The 19,354-nt window shown below is 40.4% G+C and overlaps 1 protein-coding gene across 2 annotated transcripts in view; it reads right to left on the bottom strand.

Moving 5' to 3' along the window:
* Nucleotides 1-19,283, bottom strand: part of ANAPC1 (anaphase promoting complex subunit 1) — a 35,823-nt gene extending 16,540 nt beyond the window's left edge. The window contains exons 1-25 of one of the 2 annotated variants that reach the window (XM_035321585.1): nucleotides 18,975-19,283; nucleotides 18,462-18,623; nucleotides 18,244-18,295; nucleotides 17,955-18,064; nucleotides 17,468-17,550; nucleotides 15,895-15,968; nucleotides 15,481-15,629; nucleotides 14,776-14,996; nucleotides 13,936-14,145; nucleotides 13,190-13,285; nucleotides 12,633-12,723; nucleotides 12,450-12,515; nucleotides 11,434-11,571; nucleotides 10,232-10,372; nucleotides 9,807-9,867; nucleotides 9,098-9,285; nucleotides 8,251-8,325; nucleotides 6,945-7,210; nucleotides 6,498-6,589; nucleotides 5,596-5,744; nucleotides 3,885-3,963; nucleotides 3,741-3,777; nucleotides 3,568-3,638; nucleotides 3,261-3,439; nucleotides 236-462 (exon numbers count right to left, since the gene is read on the bottom strand). In XM_035321585.1, coding sequence (XP_035177476.1) covers nucleotides 236-462; nucleotides 3,261-3,439; nucleotides 3,568-3,638; nucleotides 3,741-3,777; nucleotides 3,885-3,963; nucleotides 5,596-5,744; nucleotides 6,498-6,589; nucleotides 6,945-7,210; nucleotides 8,251-8,325; nucleotides 9,098-9,285; nucleotides 9,807-9,867; nucleotides 10,232-10,372; nucleotides 11,434-11,571; nucleotides 12,450-12,515; nucleotides 12,633-12,723; nucleotides 13,190-13,285; nucleotides 13,936-14,145; nucleotides 14,776-14,996; nucleotides 15,481-15,629; nucleotides 15,895-15,968; nucleotides 17,468-17,550; nucleotides 17,955-18,064; nucleotides 18,244-18,295; nucleotides 18,462-18,623; nucleotides 18,975-19,187 — 3,230 coding nt within the window. In that variant the 5' untranslated portion in view covers nucleotides 19,188-19,283. The remainder of the gene's footprint in view (nucleotides 1-235; nucleotides 463-3,260; nucleotides 3,440-3,567; nucleotides 3,639-3,740; nucleotides 3,778-3,884; nucleotides 3,964-5,595; nucleotides 5,745-6,497; nucleotides 6,590-6,944; nucleotides 7,211-8,250; nucleotides 8,326-9,097; nucleotides 9,286-9,806; nucleotides 9,868-10,231; nucleotides 10,373-11,433; nucleotides 11,572-12,449; nucleotides 12,516-12,632; nucleotides 12,724-13,189; nucleotides 13,286-13,935; nucleotides 14,146-14,775; nucleotides 14,997-15,480; nucleotides 15,630-15,894; nucleotides 15,969-17,467; nucleotides 17,551-17,954; nucleotides 18,065-18,243; nucleotides 18,296-18,461; nucleotides 18,624-18,974) is intronic. The other variant, XM_035321586.1, reaches the window with a different exon arrangement.
* Nucleotides 19,284-19,354: the final 71 nt, after the last annotated feature.

The raw sequence follows: 19,354 nt of genomic DNA, 5'->3' as shown, positions 1-19,354 counted from the left end.
TCAAGAGCCGTCCAAATCAATACAGCACAGTTTTGGAGCACAATGAACTTCAAAGTCTTGGATTATAAAATACAACCCTCTTCTGTGTGTCCCTCACTCATGCCTGCCTATTTCAATGCTCAGTTCAGACTAAAATACACTGCACCAGTTGGTTAGACATACTTAACATTAAGCCAACAAAAATATTCACAATTTTTCACCTGAGTGAAAACCTGCTAGAAACAGAATTCTTTACCGGTTTTCTTTTTCTTCTATGTATTCGTGGTCACTAGATTCTGGCATCTGCACTACGTTGACACGTACAGGACGGGCACTCTGAAGGAGTCTGCGTACTTCCTGCACTCGCAAATCCTCACTCCATATTAGGGACATGACTTCCTCATTCATATCATTCATGCCATCCTCATCCTCTTCTGATTCAGCTCCAGAGGGAATATCAGAGGACAGCACTGGGCCCACAGACTGCAATGGAAACAGAAAAGTAATTTTCAGTAGTGCATATGTATATTGCTAACCAGCAGAAAGCCAGCAAATCAACCAGAATGCACTCAGCACAATAGGCTGCACTGAGATGGGTGTTATAAATAAAACGGACTGGTATTTGTGCAGTCATGAATGACACTGTTCATACACTCTTTACAATCATTTAGAAGGCCCCAAGTACTTCTGAACATTGTAATTGGCTATTTTTGTACACTTAAATGGGATAAATAACTATCATGTCAGGAAGCAATGACATCTCAAATATGTCAAAGATTTAGCAAAGGTTGGCGAGCAAAGAACCAGAAAGTGGAAGCTTGAAGCGGTGACTTACGAAATCGTGTTCTCTTCCTTTCAAAAATATCTCTTGTTTCAGAGCAGTAGTCGTAAAGGGCTTTCCCCTCCCTGCCTACACAGTTACCTATGACTACTGAGAAAACATGATTTTTTTTTCTTCAAGTTCAGTAGTGAAAAACAGAAACATGGATGAGCATTTCAATGTACATTAAAACAGAAGCTAAACTCCAAAAGGCACAAATGTATTCCCTGGTAACAATCTCCTTTTTAAGTTCCAGTACCTACTGACCATTAACCCAATCAGGGCTGCTGTTCTGACTATTCTGTTCAGGCACATGCTTTATTATTCTAATCACTGATGTTTTCATGAATTATGGCTTTAATTTGGATTTCCCTATCCTCCCATCCCAATATCTCTGGGAAAAGCAAGCTACTTATTAAAATAAACAGTCTGCATGGCAGTGAATTCCAAATCTGCTGTCAGTCAACCTAGTTTTCACTGCAGTACCAGAATGTTTTCCGAATTTGCAAACCAGGGCTATATGACTACAAAATACTGAAGCATTTCATTGCTTCAAAGCACCATGGAAAACCCCTCTTTTTTAGCAAGATTTTTAAAATCCTCATTCATGCCTGTGTCCCCACCAGTTTATTCATATCACACAAGCAGTGCACAGGACCACCACCAAGAATGGCAGGGATAGCGTAAGTCAGGATGCAACAGTGTATGCCCACAGTCTGCTTGACCTACACTTGCTCCAAACAAGTCTGTCACTCTGCATAAAGCACAATTATTTTTATCTTCATCATGTTCTGCAGAACTAAACTTTCCTGCAGAATGTACGGTTTCCTGACAAAACAATTTGAATATCAACCCTAAGGTTGGTCAGCCTCTCTTTTCTATCATTTCTATCTTCCATGGATAAAAGATTCCCTTAAAGTAACAAGGCAAGTATCAACACAAATATTGATACCATAAATCTAAAAACAAAATGCAAGATATGTCTCTGAATTTATTATTTTTCCCATTCTATACCTCAGAATTTTAGCAAGCTGAAGACAGAGAATCACATAGACTAGATCAACCATGGGGTCTTCCTAAGGCTCACTGTAACATATGACACCAGCACTGCAAGTAGACTAACAGCTGATGAATGAAAACCAATTTCTTCTGATAAATATGCACTAAATCTCAATACATAACTGCACCACCCATATAGCCAGCGTCCGTTTTGAAACAGGAAACTCCACCCTGCCCTCCTGAGAAATGACAAACAATTTGGTGTTTGAAGATCACTTTATCCTTTTAAGGTAACATATATTCGAGGCATTGTTATAAAGTAAGTGATAAAATCAGATTTATCATCATTTTAAGATTCAGCACTGTTATAGGTGGGCAAAAGTTCACTAGCAGAAAATAAAATGAATTTTTAACGAACAGTGCCACATCAGATTTGAACATATAACTTGTTTACTTTTCTTCTACATGAATAAAAGCTTTTAACTTTTCTGATATGCAGTTAGTCCAAAATTCTCTGTTAAAAAATCAAGTAATTTTAAAATCACTTCCTAAGCTAAGATAGCAAAAATATATCTTGACCAAGATGTATTTAAGAATACAAGTCCCTTTACTTAACTTCTGAAAAGACTACGGATAATCTCTTTACTACTATTAAGTGCTTTTATGCATGGCACTAGCCTTTTTTCAAGCAGAGTTTTGGATCTCAGTGTCCTCAACAGCAAACACTTAAGTGAGTCACAACTCCAAAAGATGCTACTGATTCCCACCATCAGAAGAAAATGTTTAAAAGAAAAACAACCAAAGACACACTTTTTTCAATTTACTTCAGGATACAAATAACTAAGACACTTTTGAGAAGAAAAAAAAAAAAAAAAAAAGAAATATGAGAAGTGTATTTCAGAAAGCAATCCAGTTCTCCCAGCAAAAAGGGAGACCCCACCTATGCCAACTCAAGAAGGAGCCAGACTGGCAATACACATTTCCTTCTCCCTGCACCACTGTTGTTCTGATGGCAGGGTCTGGATGTAGGACCAAAACCTCTCTAACACCTTTTAAAAGATGCAGCCATTTTGGAAAGGAGGAGGACTTACAGAAACAATCAAATTAGGAGGTGGACTTGACGATCCTTGTGGGTCCCTTCCAGCTCAGGATATTCTATGATTCTATGATTCTAAATTGCTCCGTAGGCAAAACTTTTGAGCGCTATGCTTAAATTAAGTTCAAAATCTGCTTTATTGACAGTTACCACAGCTATGCATGTACTCTTCCTGTGCCGGATGCTGTTTTTTATACTGAAACCCTTGTACGCATGTAAACCCTGCACTGCCCTCAATTTTGATTTCTGCACCTTCCACACGCCATAACCTACATCCCCAAGCATCAGCAGACGGTGGAGAAGTTTTTGAACAGAGTGCTCTGCCCAATATCCTGTACCATGAAATCCATTTATGCCCATACTCACAGATTTGGCCTTTTGCAGGTTCCCTTCACACGCCTGTTTGGACAGATCCTGGCGCCCAATCAAGAGACAAACTGCTTCTGGCCAGTCTGAGGCAGGCTGCTCCCGGCAATAATATATGGCATCTCTAATAGGAAGAGCTACACCAAACGGCAGAGACTCCAGATCTCTTAAGGTGAAACCTTAAAATTAGTGAGAATAAAAAGAAATTGTTTTACCAAAACTAGAAAAAATGTTTTTTGGACCTATGCAATCATGAAACTTATTTACAATTGTTACCATGTCACACAATGATAAAAGCTGCTCTTACCAATGTTTGTCATCCAAATAACTAACTTCTCAGCCAGGCTAGAAACAGATGTGCTGTGTCTGAAACTACATCTGTAAAATAATGGAAAATAAAGGATAAGCCAATAAAAACTAGTAAAAAATTCAGCAGAAAGTCAAAAATACAGAGTTTAAAATAATATTAAAAAACCATACCGACTGTCATCCTGTTCTATTTGCTGTTTTCGTTGTCCTAGGAAAGACAAAGCCATATCACTCCCACATTCTCCAAGCAAAAGGACAGCACATAAGAAACACAAGACACTAGGAGATATTATTATGGCATCAAAGCATCTTTACCTGATGTAATCTTGTACAAATAATGGGAGGCTTCATTAGATACAGCGCTCTCATCACCAAGTATGTACAAAGCCACGCTCTGGATAAGAAAAAGACACCATGATATAGAGCCACCTAGTTTGCAGTTATTGCTATACTGCCTATCAAAACAAGCAGAAGTTAACTTTAATCTTAAACAGTGAGATGGGTTTATTATGAAAACATCCCCCAGTAAAGGTTGAAACAACTGAAAGAAACTTTTATGCTTTAGATTTCTAGATTTAAGTTTGGAAACACAAAACTTGAAGCAATTAACTGAATTCTCCCTAATAGTTGTTTCTAAGGTAAAAAGATCTTCAGAACAGGAAAACATGTTCCTAATTGTCTTTCCCATCTTTTTCACACTTCACTGATTTTCTCTTGGAAAACACACACATTTTCTAAGAATACCGTCTTCACTTTCAGTTTCCCCCACCTCTCGAGTATTGGGTACTGTGTGGAGGCTCTGAGTGAAAAGTTGCTCCCCTTTCAAAGCAGGGTGCACTTCATCTATTTAATCAGCAAAATCAGAGTGATCCGTCACCCTGTTTACTTTTTGATAGAGCCAGACAAGCTGGCTTGCCAAAGGCAAAATCACATCCAAGTAAAAATCCTTTATGATTTCCTCAAAGATCTTCTGACAAGCTGCATTACCGACATGCCAGCTCTGACCTCTGCATAGGCAAGTCAGGCAAAAGTAGAAAGAAAGAGTTGGACAGACACGGGCGCTAGTCTGAGGAAAAGACTCTATTGTTCCCCTGAGTTCGAGGGCAAGGACAAATTTTAAGTGAAAGCATCAGCACTTTAAACAATCTTAGTGTTGCTGCTTCCACACTGCACACTTTGAAGCAGAGGACAGGCTGAATCCTGGAAGCTCAAATTGGAGACTGCAACTAATCCTGGACACTTGGATCACAGCCTCACCACTCTGTTTCTCTTCAGCCACCTCAGGCTCAACATCTTTGCTCCAAATCCTGCATTGACAGGTTTTCTCCATAAACACTTAGTGAATAAGCCATCAAGGCTGTCTAGAAGATAACATCAGCACTAATTACTACTCATGCAGCTAAATATTTATGTTGATACATGCCCAAGAGAAAAGCTGGGAAATTCTCACTCACAAAATGCAGTTAACTGAGTTACATTATTACTTTGCACATGCCACTACTGCAAACCACAAAAAACCATAAGCAGTGAAGCACAGGCCACGCACCCTGCACTCATGAACTCTTCTTCCCAGTCTCAAACACCTCCTCCCACTTGCTAAAACCCATCCACACCCTTCAATAATATTAAAGTGACAAAAGAGAAGATGGGACTTCCAGGGAATTCTCTCCACTAAAAGCTTGTTAATCCCCCTAGAGAGAGGCTGACACTGTTAGATTGCATGGATAATAATAGAATCTTGTGCAGACAGATGAGGTCTACGTAGTACAGTGCAGCAACCCTCAGAGATGCTCAAGTGTCCAAACAATACAGCTACAGTTACGCTCCTCAGCAGAGTTATTTATCACAGGCTCAATACTGCTCCAGTAGGCTTCCATTGCTTCACGTGGTATGATTAAACCCTTCGTTATTTGACTTCCCATTAAGGGCACTTCACTCACATAAAATTAAGCAGCAGGGGCAAACTGTGGGCACGGTGCTGCTATGCTGACAGAAGAAAACACATCCTCTTTGCCAAAGTACATACCACTACTACCAGTTTGCTTCTTTCACAGATTCCTGGTAAGTAAGGATAAGGCTGCACTCCTTCTCCCTTCAGGCAGGAACTCAGCCACTGAAAGATACTTGGAGGCTCAGCAGAAAAAAATGAGGGATGGTGCATGAAACCTGTTTGGACTTAATCATATGAACAGTAATGACACTGAGTTCGTGGCAAATGCACAGAATTCTCGACTATTCCCAAAGCAAGCCCTACAGTACTTCTTTTGTACAACTAGAGAAACACAGCATTTCACCACAACACTATAGATCATATCTGCCTCCTGTTAGATGGAAGTTTATAGCTAGACAATAAAGAAAGCACGAGACACCTTTCTGTCTTTCAAGAAAAAAAATCTCAGCCCACAGTGAAAAGGAATGTAGCTTTCAAAAACCTCAAGGGAACAGTCTTGTAATTCAACAACATTAAATTGCTTAAATGAGAGAACAACTTAGCTGTAACCTCTTTGCCTTCCCTGTCCACAAATATGAGCAGCAAAGCCTGAGCAATATTATGAGATTATATTTACGTTAGGAAAAAAAGTAGTTTGTCTTACATGACAACTTCAGCTGGTAGTACACTAAACAAATGCAAAAACAATATATATCCTTATTTTAGCTTTTCAGACTGTGCTAAAAAGCTCTGATTAAGTTTTTATGAACTATAAACGGAGAGTCTGCCAGCCTACAGAAACTTTTTACAGCAGAGGCACATCTCACTACTGGGCTTTTCTACAGCTCTCTGGTAGCATTTCTCAGCAAGCTTGAGCTAGGAGTTTGCTAGATTAAAAACATCATTCCCTCCCAGGTCCTTGTTCTGTGAAGCATCTCACAGAGGCACCAGACTGAATGCACCAGCTCATGACCACATTGTTCTAATTTCAAACTTACCTTGATCAATTATGCAAGTCTGTCTGGAGCTTTTTACAAGGGCTGGATAGTCTCTGTAGTAATAATCTATATAAGCATCAAGTTTTAAGTCCCTGAAATGAAAGAGATGTGAACCACATTACAGGGAACAACAAAAAAAAAACAAACAAAAAAACCCTGACCTACAAAATCTGTTGAGCATACTTCCTCACTCTCCCTTTCTTGTACCACAGGGATAAAACCCATCTACCAAGAACTAAGATTTGTGAATCATGCTGATGATGCCAAGTAGCAAGAAATATACAAGAGATTTGCTACTGGAAACATCTTTAACCATGATTTATTCATTTTCTTCAAAAATATGAAAAGTCCATTCAATTCCTCTTAAAAAAAAAATAAAACATACACAGCAATCATCAAGAGACAATGAACAATATACAATATTTTTGATTTGTCAGTTTGGCATACCTGGCCAGCTGAACCAGAAGAACAACAAGTGAACGAATTCCTTCTCCCATTAGACTATTCAGTTTGAGCTCCTCATAGATCAGGTGAAGAACAAAGAAAATAGCAGGAATATGGGTAAAAAGAAGGGTTGAGGAATCCAGGCTAAGGCTCTGTAAAAAGTCATCCTTTGGAGCTGAAACTTCCAGAGGGTCCAATCTCAGGGCTTTGGCAATAGGATGAGACTCAAAATTCCTATGGTAATCAGAGCTCAAGAGGTATTCCCAGTCCTAGATCAAAGAAACAGGAGAAAGAGGCAGAGGTTCCACAGTGAACAAAAAATTCCAGCAAGAGAACTCCAAAGTACCGTTGCAGAAGGTTTTCCCCTAAACCAATACAAATGTAACTGTTCTATGGTAAATGTGCCACACAAACCCTGCAAGCTATGCAACACCGAGATTCAAGTGCTAAGTTACATCCTTGGTTTTTTTTGGCGCATCTAGTACATAAAAGAAACAAAGCCTTATATGCAAGAGAACATAACAACAGAAAGCTGATTTAAAGTGCCTTCTTTGCACCAATAATTCTGTTCACGACACATCTCACTGAGTATGCCATTCAGCCAGTGCTCCCAGTCTTCTTTGCACCTCCCCTGTCATAGCACATCAGGCATTAGATCTTACCTTTTGTTTCAGGCAGATTGTAGCCTGAATCCCAGGTCTTCACTGAGCCTAGGGTTCAGTGAACCCCATGGGCTCACTGAGCTGTCAACCCACAAAAAGCTAATGGCATGATTGAATCACCGCAGCTTATAAGCCTCTTATAGCGGAATGCTAGTAAGTCTCATCCACTGCCTGTGTAAGAAAACCTCCTGTCCCTGCCTAGGCAAAACTCAGTGAATCAATCTTGAACATTCTACTGAATTCAGTGAGAATCAGTGCATTCAGTGAAGTATGTAATTTGATGCCCCTAACTTGCTAGAGGTGCTGAGCGGACAGAAGAGTAAGCCAACTTTATTTTAAAGGGATAAAGAATCTAGGAGACATTTGACATTGTCAGGAGACTGCCTGGGGTTGCTTTGTAATTCATATTAAATTCATTCCTGAGTCCAACTTCTCTGAAACTGGGACCCTGACAAGCAAGGTCACATGATACAGCCACAGCACAGGGCAAAACAACTTTTCTTCCCCCAAAGGCTTGTAATCTTGGGTGAGCTCAGATGAAATGCACGACTCAGGAGTTCCTCTGCTTTGCCTTAAAAAATAAAAATAAAAAACCTCAACCACCTCATCCCTGCAGCTTTTATTTGTAGAAGAGAACCATTACTTACTTCATCTGACCCTGTTTCTGATGGCCTAGCCTTCTTTGGAGCAATAACTGGTGAAAGTGATCCTTCAAAGTCAAGCTGTAAGAAATGAGAAGACCAAAAGTAGCTCAATATTAAAATGTCCAAGGTTGCATAGGTAAATCACCAATTGTATTGATACTTTGTTTTCACATAAAACACATACTGCAATTAGATTTTTTACACAGCTAGTTAGTCTAGTGTATGGTGCATGAACTTCACAGTTTGATTGCCTAACACGTGGTATTTACTAGGACAGAGGAAAAGGTAGGGATGAGCCAATGCTAGCAATGTGGGTAGACTGTAATTGCTTTAATTTCAGCAATACACTTATCCCTGCTTTTTTTTCCCCCTGTAAGTGCTGCAAATGTACATGCTAGCAGGAAACTCACAGAAAAATCCAACTAAATTCAGTGAAACAGCTAGAAAAATAGAACTTTAAATGCTGCACACTGCTGGGAAATTGCAGGGAGAATCTTCTTTAGGAAACAGGAATCAGCATTGTGATCCGTGCTTCTAAACAAAATAGACTTAATATGGATTACCTGAAACAAATGTTTAGTGCATCAGTGTTAGTTATGAAATGGAGTAAAATCTTCGTAATTTATTTTCACCTGACCAGTTAGTGGTAAGAATCTTACAAGCATATATATATCATGATAAACACAGACTAAAATGTATACCTAAAATTTAGAAATATAGAACCAAATCATTGTTTAAAACAAGATGCAGTCTACTTTTTACTTCAGTGTCTCTCTAACCATTTCAAACCTTGAAGAATTATCAGTAGTAGTAACCTAAGCTAGGAAAACAAACATATACGCTTGCTTACATTACGTGTCCAGGCCAGTCTCTCTGTGTTATAACCCATCATATTCATGAGACAAGTTACAAATAAATTCCATTCTGAATGATAATTTGGTCCTCCTGGAGCATTATAAGCATTGTACCACTTGACAAGCATCTGTACAGCTACTTCCTTGGGCAGGATAGCTTTGACCCCTTGCAGACATCTTTTCACTGTTGGGACGGAAAAAAAGCAAAGTTAGGCCAGTTTTCCATCGTACTTCCTGATACTACTTATCCAATCAGTGCTAAAAATCTCTACAGTTCTTGGACCTACTTTTAACTTTCCGGAAACTGTTTCAATAAAAGCCACACCACACAGCCTTCTGTTCCTTCAGTTCAGGTTAAACACAGCCTCTCTAATTCACCACACAAAGTGTGGGGGGTGAAATGTCATTTTGCTTATTAATGAAACCAACTTGTGTCTGAACTGACATCTCAACCTCAAGCAAGAACATGAACAGTAGAGAATAAAGCAACCTAAAGAACACAGGAAGTTCTAAAAGTGCGGCAGGTGAAGCACTAAAAGTAGCAGAACATACCTAAATAAATGGCAGCAGCTCTACAAGATAAGCTAACGGTGATTGGAATACATGGTACTGAATCACTGTAGTCTAAGCTATGCATAAACCACTTCAAAAATGAACCCTCAAAAATTATGCAACATACTTCATGTGACAGATTCTGACTTGTACCTAGTTCCGAAGTAGCAATTTCAGGAATTGTAATCCGAACCATTGTATTATTGCTAAGTTCCTGAAAAAAAAAATAAAAAAAATGTAAGAGTTGAATTACAAAATGTATTTTTAAATAAAGCTAGGGTCCCTTTTCATCAGCTCAGAACTCATTTATGTATTAAGCATATTCCTAATTCTTGGGTATTTGCTACACTTAAGATTTGTGACCTCATATGATAGCTACATGAGACACTTGAAATGAATCTTGACCTGACTCACTTGAAGGAACTGATAAACTTCTGTGCCTTCTAGGGTATTCTATAGAGAAATATATAACCTTGCTGTTGGTCAGGAGCTGCTAGCAATGTCTTACTATACAGTAGAAGTAAGCTTACCCCTCATTTTGCTTTGCTAAGTGTTGACTCAAATTACAGAATACCTACTAAAGTTACTCTGTTGTGGACAGGGTCTCTTAGAGAATGAATGAAAGTTCCAAGCTGCTGAAACGTGCAGTCCTCAATGTAAGTCGAGTCATGAAGTTTGGAAGAATCCCTTAGCTCTGGGACTGGTGACAAAAGCACACTCTGAAAAGTGGTAAAAATGATTGCATAGAATTGTTAAAACAAGAGGAACCAAGCAAAGGACACCTAAAATGACCACTTTTGAAGTAATAATATGTATTTTGACAACAACTGTGAGCGTCTTTCCATTTTTTGCATCAGAAATTTTACAAAAATCTTAAATAAATAAACAAACAGGGCAGCACAAAATAGATCACTGTGCATTCAGTGGCTTTACAGAAGAAAAATAAACAATTTAGCTACAAAAGATACCTCAAAAGTTAAAATCAATCAATCATTTGAAGGAAAAATGCACAACTTCAGTTTACTCTGTCAGCTAGTCCCGTATGTTGAATATGGCTTACAAGATTTGTGTCACATACCCAGCTCTGCCCTCAGCCATCACTGTACATTACATTCATTTATCTTAAAGTATCAATGCATCCAAATTAAACCAGGCAGAGGAATGGGAAATGTGGTAAATGAAGAAACTATGGATGGAGTCTGTGGAGAAGGAAGCTGTGCATTAAAAAGTAGGGTGGAAAGAGAGTGGTCTTGATGAATCACAGAGAAATAAGAGAAGTAGAGCCATAATGAGTCTTTCATGACAGCTACACAAGGTTCAAAGTAACACAGACCTTTTCTGGCAAAATATTTGTGTTCCCTCCAGCCATGCCCAAGCCTCAATTCTGCACTATTAAGCAATGAGAAGGGACGGGAAGCCCCTCTGAAAGAGACCTGATGTGTCTACTTTCAGATACCTTGTAATTTAGAAACACATATATGTCTGAGATTGTAAAGTTTGTTTTTACATGCTAAAATGTTCACGAGGAAGCTTTTATGTAGAACTACTCATTGTTGAATAAAGACCACTCCCAAATAGAAGATATCAGCATAAAATACCATTCCCAGTACAATTTCTATAAATCTGTCTGGGTAAAAGTAATGGAATACATATGTGATTTATATTCACAGAATACATTCTAGCAAAAAAAAAGAAAAAAAAAGTATCCAGTTACTTGATAAATTATGCCAAAGCTGTTACAACTAAAACCTTTTCAAGGCAGGATTTTGTTTCTTCTTACCTCTTCTAGGGGCCCCAGATGTTTATTCAAAGGCTTGGATGGAGTGCTGACACTATCCAATGGAGTGCTTGGCCGGGGCATTTGGTTGGACATTGTCAGGGATGGAGCAGGAAGTCCAGGAATAAAAACCTTCCCCACCTTTTATGAACAATATATAGGAAAATAAACAGTTGGATTTCACGCCTGTGCTTCCACGAGCTTTCTTAGGTATATGGATGTTTTCAGATTTTAACATCTTAAAGGAAAGGTTTTAAGAAAACGGGATGTGTATTTGAACTAAAGCCTCTGAAAACTACTTTTTAATTTTAAGCCTTTCTTCAGATCATGATACACTGAAAAAAACTACCATATATGGTCAATATTGTACACTACTGCTTACAGGTCTATTTCTACCAAACATTTTAAACAGTTTAATTAGGAAAGCTATACTTTCAAAGTGTTTTTCCTCAGTATACTTACTACACACACACAGACACACATCTTTATGTGCAGACCTCTGTGTCCAAATCCTCTGCATATATTGAAAGAGCATAGTGCATGTCTATACAATTAAAAAAATGTTTTAATTATTTTGAATGAATTGCATCCATCCTAATAACAACCCTCTGTAAAGCAAAATGATTTGACAACTAAAACTGTCCAGCAATCTACATAGGAATTTCAGAAGTTTTAGTTTAGGAAAAAAATCTTGTTTTCCATATTCTTGACATTCTCTTTGTTTGAAAGAATTGCATTACTTTAGCATTTTATTATTGTAAAAAAAAGCTCAAGAGATTATTTAGTTGTACCACAAGGAGCCAGTCATTCTTCAGAACCATCTTCCCAGCACTGCACAGAAACTATACTTGGTACATGAGCACAGGCACCTTTTCAATCAAGTCTCAAATCAGAGGCAGCCTGCACTAGCTTAAAATGGTATCGTGTAGGGTATAATGCACCCAAGATCCCTCTGCGCAGCCTAGTTTGTAACCAAAGATTCAAACATCTGTTTGGGAACAGAAAAAACTGTTACTTACCCGAACCACTCCAGAATAAAGCACTAGATTGCCACTGCCTTCCAGAACCAGCAGTGTATCAATACCCTGCAAGAATCAAACGCCACATTCAGCTTCTTGTATTTAAATAAAATATGACAACTGGATGACACAAGTGACAAAGCAGGATACTGCACAGCTAACAGTTTATACAAAGATACATACCTCCACTGGAGCTGCATCCTTTGCTTGAATATTGGTAACAGAGCCAAAGATCAGCTGTGACTTATCATTGCTCTCTTGAAACTTTACACACCTAGAGATTTGAGAAAACAACAGGAAACGTAAAACGACTGTCCTATCTGCTGTTACAGAAAGAAGACAAAAATTAAAGTTGTGTTACATGGTACAGTTAGCTATACTGCGGTATACTTGGTTACTTCCTCCTTCCTTTGCTTGTTTTGCCCTGCTATCATCTTACTTTTACTCTCCTACTCTAATTGAAATCCCCAATGTAATTCTACTGCGTAAAGTTGAGGATAAATAAGAATACCACTCAAAGTACAGCAAACATACTCTTGCAATTTCAGTTTCCTTTAAAAAGCCCAAACAATCTATGCCAATCCGGTTAAAAACAAGTCATATGAGAGACGGTGATATACTTCGTGTTGTCATAACAGATTCCACTAGCTGAAGGAGTAAGTACATTAAAACCCATATCTGGCTAGTAATTTTTAGAGTGTTCCCCTTTTTTCACCTGTCCCCAAGATAGGAATGCTCACCGCAGCTGGAGCTGGGATTCCACTAAAAAGCACAAGAACTTCTGCCCACAAAGGTCAGTGGTAATAAACACTTTTGATGCTTGGGAATTCTTCTCTCTGTAAATGAGACACAATGATCAGCATAGTGTTAGGTTTACTATAAAAATTCCCATTAAAGAAAACACAATGGCCACAAACTGTAGGGACTCATTGGACTTCAATTAGCAGTGCATTAAGTTGCTAAGAATGTGCTAGTCTCACTTTCAGTCCTTCCACTAGAAATTAATTTTCTAGCACTCCAGTCTTCATGTTCCTTACTTTTTGGCATACAGGCACATGCTATTTGGCTTTGTTCTCCCATTCAATCTTAGGTTTTATGTTGTTTTGACCCTTTTGATAGTAACAGGGCAAGAGATATTCCCCCTAAAAAGAGTTTTACAGAACAACAAAAACAAACAAAACCAGACACCCAAATCAATGGTCAGACTTGAACCTGCTTTGCCTGAGAGATGTCATGAAAGCACTACCCAGTTCAGAGAACTACTTGTAACACAACAAATAAAACCATTCCAAGTGCCCAACTCCCTTTTCAAGAGATCTAGGCACTGAGCGAGCATCACTGTTCTGAAGAATTAGGAAGTGCAGGTCCATGCACCTAATTTAATGCGGTACTATTTGCAAAAAGCACACATGGAAAATAAGCTGTCATTTTACTTCCTTTCCCCAGCCCCCACTGGAAATCTCACATTCCAACAAAAGCACTTAACCTCATGTTTGTGATGGTTTCTGTCCACAGATGATCTATACATAGCTCAGGAATGATTGGTTCAGTCTCTGTTATAAGAAAGGAATCACTGGAAGTGCTGTTTGGAGAATGGGTAATACTGTGCCTCCTCGGTGACTGAGTATTGCTGGAAAAGTTGAACCTCTGAACTCCTGAGAACGAATGTACTCCCAGGGCAGGGGAATGAGAGCGGCTGCAAGCAAAGACATAAAACACTACTGAAAAGTGAATTTACAAAAACAGATAGAGAATCCCTGTTAAGCCAGGGAGCTCATGCACTGAGACTTTAAAAACAAAATCCTCCTGAAACAGCAGACAGCACAGTATTAGCTTCCTTTAGCAATACATTGTCATAGGAAAACATTTCTCCATTTACTTCCAGTCATCTCTGTCAAAATCCAATAGATGAAATTTCAAAAGTAAGAAAACCAACATTTTACCGTGTGTGGTCCAGTCTGTAAAAACACGTCTCAACCTGTTCCCTCTAAATATGGCTTTCTTTAGAAACTGAAAATGCTCCTGGGACTCAAAAGACCTGGAGACAGTTTCCAACTCCACCACAGACTTGCTGTGTGATGACAGAAAAGTCTCTTTGTCTCCTGCACACCAATTACCCTCTTGTGCTACAGAGGTAATAACACATAAACGTCACAAGAGCATTCCAAGAGGGCTTTCAGATGGTGTAACATAGAAGGCACGTACACCTTAGGCAGACAGACATGTAAGGGCAGAGAAAGAAAGACAACAGTACCAGATGTGCTGCCTGTTCTGTCGCTCATATTCCTTTGGTATCATCTGTCTACACGTTATGTTCAGCACCCACCTCAAAGCAGCCATGTTGGAGATGGACGGCGAGCGGGACTGCATGCTGGGCGATGACACTGATCTGCTTTGGCTGTGGATGGATGAGTAGTTTTGGAAAGGTGAGGCCACAGGCGAGTCTCCTTTTGAAAGGCTCCTGAGATGAGCAGTCAAAGAGCTGCTAGTGGCCACATGCTGCGGTGTGCCCATCTGCTCCGAGAACTTCAGCACCGTGTTCTGCTCCTGGGAGAGAAAAGAGCTCTCTATGTTCAAATCACACATGGGCAGTAACAGCCAGGATGACACTCAAATAGCTTATTTAATCAGTTAGATGTTAAAAACATATGCCTATGTAGGTACTTAGCCTAAAAATTATTCCTTCCAACCATGCTCTCTCCTTTCCAGTCACCATAACTACTCCTGTGGTTTTCAGGAAGTAAGCTGTCACTTTTCTTATGGAGAACAACAGTTTGAGCACAGTCCAAAGTTTCTGGTACAACGGAAGGAACATCATGATAAGCACAGCATAGTACATTGCCATCACTATCGTGTGATCCCCATGACTGTGGTACAGTCAAAAACATGAAAGATATATATATTTTTTAATATCACCCTATTTTTTGGCATAAATAAATAACCAGCCATTTCTAACTGACCTGGCCATAATGGCATGTAAACACACACACACAGATTTTGTAACGGTATTTAGCCAATAATAAAATTGTACCTCTGGCTTTACTCTGCGAAGAGCCCAAACAGTATGTAAACTCTGTACGGTATCATAGGTCATCACAATGGAAGGTTCAGCACAGAGAAACACAATCCTCATGGTGTAATCAGCAACATACTGCACTCTAGCAGAGCCAAACACACCTGCTAAAGAAGTAGTTAATTTCAGTTAAGATGTAAACATTATTTCCACAGCAGCGTTATCATTTACAAAGTTAGCATTTTCCATACTTTTTTTTTTTTTTCTTTTTTCCCTGCAGTCTGGGCTTCTTTCTTGAACAGTTTCCCTGTTCATGAAGCAGCTAAAACAACCCAATCCTGAATTCTTGAATGAGTGATTATTTGCCAATTTTGTAACACAGAAAATGCTTGCGTGATACATTAAGCATTTGATGTCAAGATATAAACTTACCTCCAGACTTACAGACAAGAGGTGTTATCTCATCTAATGGATGCAGCATGCTGAACATAGTGGGCAAAGGTTCTCTAGAAAGAAATGAAACAAAGCATGCTCAAAAAACAAATGCTAACAAGCATAATTGGTCTCTCATGCAACCAGTGCACGTGCTGCAATCCCAAAACAACTCCTCAGACCTTAACAAATCTGAGCCTGAAAGCTAACAGCAGAGACGTATATCCCATTAATGTAAGCTTTTCTGGTTAACTGAGCAGAGTCAGACAAAGGCCGGTCTACCAAAAACGATGTCTAGGTTTTGTTTTACATTTTCTCAGAGCACTTGAAATGACCCCACCTGGCGGCCACGCAACAAACTTTAGCTGGCTTGACTGAACAGAGCTGGTACCAGGGGAGTTAGGAGGATAAAACTCTTAACCCAAACTCTTCAGCTGAGTCTGAGTTCCTCAGCTCCCCACCCAGGTTCCAGACCAGCAGACAGCCATCAGGTAATCTGTATCCACCACAGAGCAGCAATAGTGCCAACCATCTGTGGTGGCAGTAAGAATTTTCATGGAAGGCCAGATTACATAGGATCAACTGTGATTTTTGCAAAGTACCAGAGAGCAGAAAAGCATGCGACAGGTAGGCTTCTTACTGCTTCATTCTGTAGTAATCCAGTAATCCCAAAGGGGTCCAGTGCAGATGGCTGGCCAAGGCCAGCCACTAGACACAAAACATGCAATAGCAGGCTGGAAGACCTAAGACATTATCAAGGGTTCAGATTCAATGGAACAAATCCCCTAACTCACTGCCTAACTCCATTCATAAGTGGATAAAGACATTTCACTGTCCCCACTGGAAGGGTGGTGAGAGCACACCACAGTAGCACACTAAACGGCTATTTATCTGAGCTAACATTTAAGCCTGTACCAAAACCAAAACAGACCACCCACTGCAGTTAGCTCATGGAAACATTTTCTTTTCCAGATTCTTCTCTCTTTAATATTTTCCAGACCTCTATTTCTAGTCCCAATTTTAACAAGAACTAGACAATCACAAGTACCTGGAATGTATACATAAAGACCAAGAGGGAGCGAGTAGGTATATTCAAGCTGTAAATATATACAAGCTGCAGATATATTCAAGCCAACCAACTCCTTACTCTTCTCTTCAGCTATATGTCAAGCTACCAAGCACATGGTCTACAAATGCAGGGCTGGATGCTCCATACATTCAAAGCATGTTGCAGCAGAGAGAAAAAATCTCAGTGACAATTCTCCCAGTGAATCTCCCCGTCTGCTATCACAGACTGAAAAAAAAAATCCTAGGACAAACCTTAATAAAATTAGGTTAGTAATACTCTACTTGCTTCCCGACTCCTGTTCTCAGGATCCCCTCTCCCAAGTAAAGACAACACAGTATCAGGGGAGGTTATGACTCGGCATACTCACTTCCTGTGAGTTCCTGTTTCACGTGTCCCTGTGATGAACACACAGATCCTTTCATTATTGCTCTTCAACTCTTATATCCCCGTATTTAATTAACAAACGGTCTATAGCAATCCAATCAAAATCCACTCATTACATACCTGGGTGGACTTGGAGGTACTTCGTGCGAAGAACTACTACGCTCAAATAACAAACCAAATTTTGTTGGCCAGACATTTGCAACCTATAAAGAATTACAGATTGACTCATGACAAAGATATCAAGTATTTACTGCATCAATTATGTTTCATGTTTGAATACCTTAATACAGCAAAATAAGATGCTTAGGCCTTTCTTGAAACAAGGGTAACGTCAGTCGGCGCAGGTTCTCCAACTACGAGGCTGTAGTACGGGGCTGGCGTTCCCGTACTATCCTGCTTCTTACAACTGGCTACATCACTGCACTTCTAAAAGTGTTCCAATGCCCTAATGACACCGCCACACTCATCAGCTTTGGCACGTTCACCCACCAGAATGAAGAATTCAGGCAGCCACCAACAGCAGTGCTTTACACATGCCTCCCCACCACGGTACGGCGTGCAACCGGATGACAAGCCCATTTACGGATAAAAAAGGTTAAGCACTTACCTGAAAGGGTAAAGCAGCAATGTAATCCTTTCCCTCTATGCTATGCACGTTTATACATGAGTTCTGCAATATGCAGATGCATTTCTCTACTATTTCATCACTGCCCGAAACTGCAGAACAAACAAAAAACAGTAAAATTTTATCTTTTCTTAGACATTCACTATACACAAAACGTAAACTCAAGGGGCAGGGTAGCAGTCTTGATACAGCAATTACTTATGGCTAACATCTCATGCTGAGAACTGAGCTCAAGGTATTTGTTTGGCGTTACAATAAGCATAAAACTTACCATCAGCTTTCTCAGATTTTTCCTGGGGTATAGTGAAGTCACACCACAAGGCCTAAAACCAAATACAGTGGAGTTATGTCTGAAGAACAATCTGATGAATCTCATCTGTATTTCCTAAAACAACTCCACCTCAAACCACTGAGGTACTATTTAAGGTGGAGAGCACGTATTTAGCTAATGCGTGTTCATTCAGTCACCATTTTTCCACGTTTTCATACCTGTAGAACAGGGCTGTCAACAGTGAAAGCTTTATAAACGGTAGATGCTTGGTTTTTACTTCCTTTGCTCCAGATGACCATATTGCTGGCCACATACAACTCTTCATCGTAGTCCACTTCTTCCCCAACATCGCTGGCACCCTTCCTCAACTGCCAACTTTCCTAAAAATAAAATAAAATAAAATAAAATAAAATATATATATATAACATTTTTTTAGGAAGACACTGCAGGGCGACAGCCTAACGAGCGATCACAACAGATGACAGTTGCTCAGTGCTCATTCAGCGATCTGTCATTTGGGCAATTTCCTGAGGAAGCAGAGATTTTTGGAAAGCACATAGATACAAGAGGGATTTGGTTTGCACTTCAGGTGCCTTCCTGCGGATCATCCCTGTTGTTAGCAGCAACAAGGACAACATCAGTGCGGCGGGTACCCTCGGAAGGTGATCAAGGGCAACTAACTAAGGAGCAACGCCTGTTACCGGGGGGCGCGGTGCTTATGTGAGCCGTACCCGCTGCCGCTCGTGGATGGTGACCTCGCGGAGGGACCCCACCAGGCCGGCCGCCCCGTCGGAGGAGCACAGCTCGGAGGCGGGCTGCAGCCGCCGCAGCTGGAGGGTGAGGGCGCTGGGGTGGCGCCGGCAGTGCTCGCGGCCCCGGGGGGCGAACTCCTGCAGGTCGCCGGCCGCGATCATCGTCGCCCTCTCTTCACAGTGGTCCGACATGGGGGCCCGATATCCTCATTATTTCCGGGGCGCGCACGCCCGCCGCGCAGCTGAGGCCCCGGGGCCCCGCGCGGCCGGCGGAGCTGCGCCGCGCTCAGGCACGGGCGGCGCGGCGGGGCGCGGACCACTGTGAAGAGAGGGCGACGATGATCGCGGCCGGCGACCTG

Source organism: Oxyura jamaicensis, chromosome 3, assembly GCF_011077185.1.
Source record: "Oxyura jamaicensis isolate SHBP4307 breed ruddy duck chromosome 3, BPBGC_Ojam_1.0, whole genome shotgun sequence".
Lineage (NCBI taxonomy): Eukaryota > Metazoa > Chordata > Aves > Anseriformes > Anatidae > Oxyura > Oxyura jamaicensis.
This window is presented reverse-complemented; position numbering and strand designations above follow the sequence as displayed.